Genomic DNA, 7,957 nt, shown 5'->3' with positions numbered 1-7,957 from the left:
TCCTTGTCTTGGGCGTTTCTCTCTGCTGCTCGTGGGCGTGACCGTGCCCGTGTTATATTTATGAGAATTTATAGTATCGAATTCGACGAGCACGCGACTTGCGAGCATTTTGCGTGTTGCCATTTCAACCTTTTTTTTTTAATTTTATTTTTATTTTTATTATTTTGTTATAGTCGTTTTTCGTGTGTAAAGGGAGTATATTGATGTGGAATTTCGTTATCTATTCGAGTATTTATTTATAGATTGGGGATTGGATAGAGCTACTGAGAGATACTGTAAGATATGATAGAGTAATCATATTTTTATAATATAATACTAATATTTAATTTGAGCTTGTAAAAAGGAAGATTTAAAAAATATTGCGTACATCCAGAGAGAGAGAGTGAAGGAGAGGGAGAGTGAGAGCGAGAGAGATAGAGAGAGAGAGAGAGAGAGAGAGAGAGAGAGAGAGGAGGATATGGGAATAATGGATTCAGTTAAGCGTTGTCAATGAAGTGCATAATACAATTTCTGTTAACCTATTATTAAATTCGGTATTATAAAATACAGTATTACGCAGTCGACTACGTCCGCTTTGTAATTTGCCTCCTTTTTACATATTTCATATTTTTCTTTTTTCCATAATGACATAAATCAACGCAAAATTAATAAATGAGCGTAAAAAATATGCAATACGCAAATTATGAACAGCTTTAAAGCCGAAGTGCGACATGTCAACATTGCTACAAATTTAAAATGTTGCAATAATGGAAAACGTTTTGTGGACAGGAAGAAAAACTATTGCACAAGTCGCACAATTTATTCAATTTATGCAGCTGTATATAACTATATAAATATAAATTTTTTTTATATATGTTTTCATCGCTCCTGCGGATATTGAAAGCTGCGGTTTTTGGCACCCCAAACTCAGATTATGCATTTATTTGGAATATACATATGTAAAGTGCATGGCTATAAATAGCACATAAAGTACAACCCCCACTGAATACACCCGGTCTCTGCTGCCAATGCTATGTTTTTAAGCCCCTGGCGGAAATATTGCAAAATTGTTGAAGGCTGTTAAGCAATTTGCCTGTCGCTTGGCACAAACAGTCCCAAAACTCGACGTACTTGTGTATGCAATATTTTTATTAATATTTTCCTATTAAAAAACTGTGCAAATATTATATAGTATTTGTTTTTTCTATATATACACTCACATACACACAGAGAGAAATATATTTAAACCGCATTTATTGCATATGTATGTCGAAAGCCCTTCACAACTTTGTAAAAATTACTTTGTGCACTTGCATTTCAATTTGTTATGTGCCCGGCCCGACTATTTTTTATACGCTATTTAAATCTAAGAGGGGAGGAGAGTGTTTTACGTATGGGGTCGGGTCCCGAAGCAGTGTGCGTGCTACAAAGTGTGCGTGAAATGAGCAAAAGCGCAACGAGAGCTGTGCGAATTGTGAACTGTAAACTCTGCACAACACACATCAAATATGCAGCGTAAAATAGAGCGTTAAACTGCGAACAAATTTTCATACGAGTGTGGAGCAGCGGCTACTGCACAAGAAGTGCTGCCTCATATCAAAATCGGTCATAAATTTGCCAAAGCTCAGCAACTGCTTAAGAGACTGCTCAAAAGTGAAATCCTCAATTGAAGAAAATGTTTTTATTGACAAACTGATATCGAATTTTAGGAACATGTAGATTTCAATATATGTAATATATACATATGAATAAAATAATATATATACATATTACACAAAAAATTAGAGAAAATGCTATTTAGTGAAAATGCTATTTAAACGTATTAGGCAAATATATAATTATAATTTAAAAATCTGCATAAATTTGAACATTGCAATTACTCAATAAATTTGCATAGGATATTCCGCAGCTTAAGCGCCAACACAAACTAAATTCTCGAGAATTTCCCCGGAAACAATCGTTAAGAAACGTGACTCAATCTTGCCGTTAGCTAAGCAGCCAAGCATCTGCTGTACTATATATTATATACATATGTATGTACATATATTTGTGTGTTTGTATAACCCTACCTTGCCCGGCAACCAGTTATATAATAAGAATCATTCAAAAAACTTAAGTGAGCGTCGCAAATAAAAATAAACTCAGCATTGTGACAGCTAATGCGCATTTTGTATTATTAATACAAATTTCTGCGAATTTGTACAATTACTTACGGCACAGCGCCATTCAATGAGAATAGAACAAAAAAAAAAAAAAAAAAAACAAATGCATTTGTTGGGGTCTGCTGTCATCTGCAATAATTATTATAAATGAACTTGTGACGTTACGGTTACAACGATCTCGACCGAGTGACCAACAAAATCGTATGAATGACAAGCCGGGGGCGCTTTGCTCTTTGCATGCTAATTTATATTTGGCAAGGTGTATATTAATAGATTTCAACGAATTGTTATCAGACCCGAAGGTGAATCATGCGTGAGCCAATGCATATTTAAGCAGAAATGTTAATGAACGCTACGTATGTTAAATATCAAAAGCGAGAGTGAGAGCGAATGAGCGAACAGCAAAGGGAACAAAGCGCTATTTAGAAAAGCAGTTGAGTAACAGAGTAATGTTAAACGAGAGTCAGAGCTTACGTTGTTAACAGAAAGAGAATAAAGCGCCTCTGGGGAGAGCAGTTGACTGACAGAGTGGTGCTTTTTAACAGCGAATGTTAACAGAAAGCGAATTAAGAGTTGCTTAGAACTCCAATTTAGAAGAGAATAATGTTAAGTGGAAGCGAGAGCATCACTGTTGAACGACATTCGTATGAGAGCGTAAGCGCTGCTTAGAAGCCCAGCTGACTAACAGAATAATGTGCCCTCTCTCCCTCACTCTCTTTCTCATTCAGTGAGCACAAGCCCAGCTTAACAGTTGCTTAACATGAGTCATCTTGCGCTGTACGTTTCTTCTCACTGCTTGTATAAAAAGATTGCTTTGATTAATAGTGTATTAGTACGATCTTGCGTAGCACATAGAACAGAGTTTCTGCTGTAAGTTTTATTCTCATTCGATTGCTTTAATAATTTTGTTATTCTATTTATGCATAAATTAAAAATATGCATGTGACGAGTGCTTGTACTAAAACTATTCACATAATTGGCAAACTTAACAGTAATAAAAAGTTTTATTTCATTTATTTACACATACACATGCACACACATACATATATATTCACCTACGCACAATGATGCACCCGCCACTCATTAAACACAGAGCACGAGAACAAAAGAAACTACAGCCACAAGCCACATTGCTTCTGTAGAAGACGCCGCACTGGATTCCCTCGCAGACGCCACAGACATCAAACAGACTGTGCAAACCATAATGGCCGAGCCAATGGCTGAATTGAAACAGGAGGAGCAGCATGAGCAGCAGCAACAACAGGAGCTGGAATTGGAGGTGGAGCAGCAGCAGCTGGCCGATGCTCAAGATGGCGACACAATGGCGCATAATGAGGAAACGGAAATGCCGCTGCCAGACAGCGACAGTCATAATGCGTCGCAGCCCGAGTCCTTGGCAGCCATTGAAAACTTTGGCGACGCATTGGATGATGAGTTGGCCGCGCCACAATCAGAGCAGCTGTACAGGGAACGCGAGGAGCTGGAGTCCTCAGACGATGACGATGAGCGTGCAACGCCCGTCGAGATGAGCGAGACCTTTAACGATGAATGGGCGACACTGGACGAAGATGCGGCAGCCGTTGCAGCTGCAGACCCTGACAACGATTTGAATAATCACATTGACATCTACGAGAACTTTGCCCCCGTGGATCTCTCTAATGATATTGCCGTCAACGATCTGGCCGCCGCCAATCCCAACTATCCATATAATCCAGATGCCGAGCTGATTGAGCTGCCCGCCTCTAGCCAAACGATGCAAAAGTTTGAGAAATTATCTCTGTTGCCGCCAACGCCGGCGACGGCGCTGATGAAGTGAAGTGAAGCCCCAGCACAATTAGCCTAGTTATCTAATCTTAAGTGTTTTAGCCTTGTAAGCCATCATATTCATTGCTCTCGAATTTAATTCTAAACATGCCTTAAGAGCAGCGCAATACCTTAGGCGAGTTGAAAGAGCGCCCATTAAATTATTATCAATATTTGCAGTAAGTACGAGTATTAATGCATCCACCACAAGCATGCTAATATATTTATTGATCGAAAAAATATATATAAAAATCACTATAATTTTTCAGAAGCATTTTTACTACTTTGCAAAGGTTTGTTTACCTTTCAGAAATTGTTTTAAAATTTATTTATAACTTGAATGTTCAAGCTTTGAGATTTAAAAGTCGATATGCCCATACGGTTGATCGCATTGTGTTGATATATGTATGTATGTATGTAACTAGGTATAATAAAGCTTATGTCAGATTCCCTAAATACATTTCTCGCTTACTAATATTGTATACCCCAAACTGATTTATTATATCAGAGTAAATTCAGAAAATTTGTGAATTTATACAGTTTTGTAGATTTTGTGAATGGGCACAAATTTTGTATTTTCTTCAATTAGCGGTAGTTCCATTATGAATTACTTCATTCTATTCCGAATAAATTTGTTTATGTTTTGAGCGCTATTTGAGCAAGCAAAATAGCAAAGCAAGGCAATATTTAGGCGAAAGAATAAATTACAATTTTTAAAATCATTTTTATTTTTTTTACCTTACGTTTTATAATTTATGGCCTGTAATACATAGGTCAACCTTGAGTGGAGGAATTGTATCAATCATTGTATTATTTTTAAAGCCAAGTCTTTTTCATGAAAAATCTGAGTGAGAGTAGTGAGACTTCATATTTTCTTTTTTTTTTTACACTTTATTTAATACATTTGGAATAATGAAACACATTAAAATTATGCATAAACGTCGCATTTCATATGTGTATTAAAACACCTCAAAACCGAGTATATTCGATTTTAATCAATCTATGTAAAATGAAATATCAAATATGAAACAGAAACAAATAGGAACCGACATCTGAAATTTATATTAAATCCCATTTTGCCATTGAACGTTTCCATCGGGTCTGCCAGCAGCTGCAGATAAAACCAGGAGTTCTGTAAAGAGTGAGCAGAGTTGAGCGTTTGGCATACTCCCCCAAATTTTGGCACTCACTCACCTTACGGCTTAAAATCTTGGCAAACGGTACGGCCACAGCTGATTCCAGTCCAGACTCGAGCCAATTCCAATGCAGCAACTCAATGCGCAAGAGATATTCCCTCAGCTGCTGATTGAGCATTTGAATGCGTTTGTTGCAAATGGCGAGAATAAATATTTTTAGCATGGGCACCACACAGCATTCAAATTCAATTAGGTGATTGATGGGCCGATGATTGATCATGTTGTATAGATTGTAGGCCAGGTATTGAGTTTGTTTGAGCAAAAAGAGAAACAGCACGGCAGGCACTCGGCGCCAGAGTTTCCTAACACATTGATGGACGCTCTTGATCCGCCAGTACACGCTAAAGAACTGTATTAGCTGACGACGCGAGTGAGAGCTGGGAAAGTGTCCCTGTCGAGGATTCAGATAATAAGTGCTTAAGTTTTTGTGCAGAGCTCCCAGCCAAGCCAGCAGCAGCAGCTGATAGACGAAGTAGGCACAGAAGTAGATCTCGAAGAGGAGTATGATGTACGTCTCGCAAAAATATTGATCCCAAATTTTTCGCAATTGCAGCGTAGTTAGAGCATATTGCAGATGAAAGATCAGTAGTATATCGAGTTTCGTCCTTAAGCTCCAGCTGCCAAAGCACATATGCACAGTTTTATTCAATTTGATTATATCGTTGATCGTTAGCTGGCAGTCTGCACTGTACTTCTGATTATGCGCTAGCCGAAACAGATGCAGCAGCATCCAGTTATTCATTAGCCACGTCGAAAAGAACACATAATTATCGAAATCCTCTCGCTGTGCTTCCAATGGCGAATCAACCATAATGACAAAACAAAAGCAATAGCCCAGCACATTATAATTATCTATGCATAACAAAAAGATTTTAATAATCCATTCAAGACATCTATGTGTACTATCCGTGTACAGCTTTTCCTTCTGCGAGCTGTACTTAAAGTAGCCGAGACCAGCGAGACGACAAGTTAAATAAAGTGAATTGCTCAAAACTCGAATGCTTGCTTCGTTGAGAAACCGTTCCAGGCGTTCCATCGGGGCCAACTTATTTCGATGGAGTGAGCCCAAGATCCACCTTCAGCGCTACTGAAATGTCCCGAAGTGGGAGAAATGTTGACAATAATGGGCAACATAATTTCGATAATTATGCCTAATGATATGCTCCATTTGGGTATTGGGTATTGGGTCAAATTATTGTACTGTATTTTTGCTTGAAATTGGAACTTATTTCTGGAAGGCGCGAATGACATGTATATGTATGTATTTTATATATCGCGGCGGTAAAAAATAGATATATTGCCATATCTGTTCTTCCGTCCATATATTTACAGTAATCTCATATGTTAGAAATATTAGAGACTTTTGGTTTTCAATGCATTGAATTTTGTATTTCGTATGTTTATTTTTTAGTAGTTTACTCTTATAAATATCATTATTATGATATATTTGTACATTGTTTAAATTGTTCTTTGTTTGTTGTTGTTTTTTTTTATACAAATTCGTACTTTCCAAATTTACAAATGCTTATCATATTCCTAACTGTCTTAAAAGTGCACAAGAAATTAATAAAAGTAATTCCAAGCTCTTTTGTTTGCTAGAGCGTATTGTAGATTGGACATTCCATTTAGGAAAGCTATCCATATAAATAGCAAAAGAAATTCAATGTTAATAGATTGGCCCCTGTGCCATATGTGATTTCTGATCGGACAGGTGTGTTGCTGAAGACAGAAACAGTTGAACTGCATGCGAGATAAAATGTTATCTGATCAGATTGTACAATTATATATTGCCTTACCTGAGAATCTAGCACATTCGTATGTGCCGTACTTTTCAGACACAGTACAAGCCTTTTATATGATCTAGTCCAGTGAAGCAGTTCAATTAAATAAATTTGTTCACTCAGAAGTTTGGTTAGATTCTCAATACTATTAGTACAAAGGCCCAACAGGAAAATTTTTAGTAAGGGAGCTACACAATTCCCCATTTTCCAAACAACGAAGAATTTCCATTTCTCTGCAGTGCTTTTTTCTTGGTATATAAGGTCATATAGCTCTTCTGAAATATCCGCGGATAACATGGTAATACAACCGAAGAGGGCTCCCGATAGGCTTAACCAGAGCTGTGTAACCTCGCTGTGTACTTCGCATATACGGAAATACATTCTATAAATGGGAATTAGTCGTTTACGATATCGCTTTCTACTAGTACAAGCTTTGATGGCACTAAGCAATACTCGATGCCAGACTATTAGTATTAACTGGTATAGAAAGTACGCCCAGTAAATGATCTCGAATAATATTATTTGGTATTTGAACACTAATAAGCGACGGTGTCTTATTATCTGATTCCCCAATTGAATAATAGTGAATACAAATTCGAAAAAAGATATCAAAAGTACATGGTATTCAATTGTGAAATATGAATCATTAAAAGATGATATCATAGTCTTATGTATTTCCAATAACTTGTTGATCACAGCAACACAGGTTTCGTTCCTTTTCCAGCTATGAAGGAAGATAATTATTTTGAGAAACTGCCAATTAACATTGGTATAAATTAAGCATTCTAGATAAAAATTATATCCGCTAGCAAATAGGGAGCAGTCCCGTTGGGTATGAGCTTCAATTCTAACGATCACATAATTATAATTGAGATAATCTAAAAGTAGCAGAATTATTTTCACAACCAAGCTAAAGTATTTAATAAAGTTATTATGTTGGCGTATATACAATTTGTTTGTATTCGCATTGTACTTAAAGTATCCAAAAGCACAGAAACGGCAGATGCGATATAGAACGCGAGTCAATAAATGAACG

General features: G+C 36.9%; 2 protein-coding genes across 2 annotated transcripts; one reads left to right on the top strand and one right to left on the bottom strand.

Annotated features, from left to right (window-relative positions):
• The first annotated feature begins 2,911 nt into the window (after nucleotides 1–2,911).
• On the top strand, nucleotides 2,912–4,205 carry LOC26527736. Its single transcript, XM_015165729.3, has 2 exons — nucleotides 2,912–3,011; nucleotides 3,235–4,205. The coding sequence occupies exon 2, from the start codon at nucleotides 3,346–3,348 to the stop codon at nucleotides 3,955–3,957; it is 612 nt and encodes a 203-aa protein (XP_015021215.1). The 5' UTR covers nucleotides 2,912–3,011; nucleotides 3,235–3,345; the 3' UTR covers nucleotides 3,958–4,205.
• An 803-nt stretch (nucleotides 4,206–5,008) lies between these two features.
• On the bottom strand, nucleotides 5,009–5,951 carry LOC6577535 (uncharacterized protein CG31750). The gene is made up of 2 exons (XM_032728566.1): nucleotides 5,144–5,951; nucleotides 5,009–5,076 (listed from the first exon to the last, which is right to left on the bottom strand). Exons 1-2 carry the CDS (start codon nucleotides 5,949–5,951, stop codon nucleotides 5,009–5,011), a joined length of 876 nt encoding a protein of 291 aa, XP_032584457.1.
• Between the last annotated feature and the right edge of the window lie 2,006 nt (nucleotides 5,952–7,957).

This window comes from Drosophila mojavensis, unplaced genomic scaffold (assembly GCF_018153725.1).
Source record: "Drosophila mojavensis isolate 15081-1352.22 unplaced genomic scaffold, ASM1815372v1 contig_36, whole genome shotgun sequence".
Taxonomy (NCBI): domain Eukaryota; kingdom Metazoa; phylum Arthropoda; class Insecta; order Diptera; family Drosophilidae; genus Drosophila; species Drosophila mojavensis.
Note: the sequence above shows the minus strand (reverse complement) of the source record. Positions and strands in the feature narration are given on the sequence as shown.

Bases quoted from the DNA above. Each gene is read 5' to 3' on its own strand.
- LOC26527736 (XM_015165729.3), top strand. From the start codon at position 3,346: ATGGCCGAGCCAATGGCTGAATTGAAACAGGAGGAGCAGCATGAGCAG.
- LOC6577535 (XM_032728566.1), bottom strand. From the start codon at position 5,951: ATGGTTGATTCGCCATTGGAAGCACAGCGAGAGGATTTCGATAATTAT. The intron at 5,077-5,143 runs GTAAGGTGAGTG...CACTCTTTACAG, and splicing joins GTTTGCCAAGATTTTAAGCC to AACTCCTGGTTTTATCTGCA.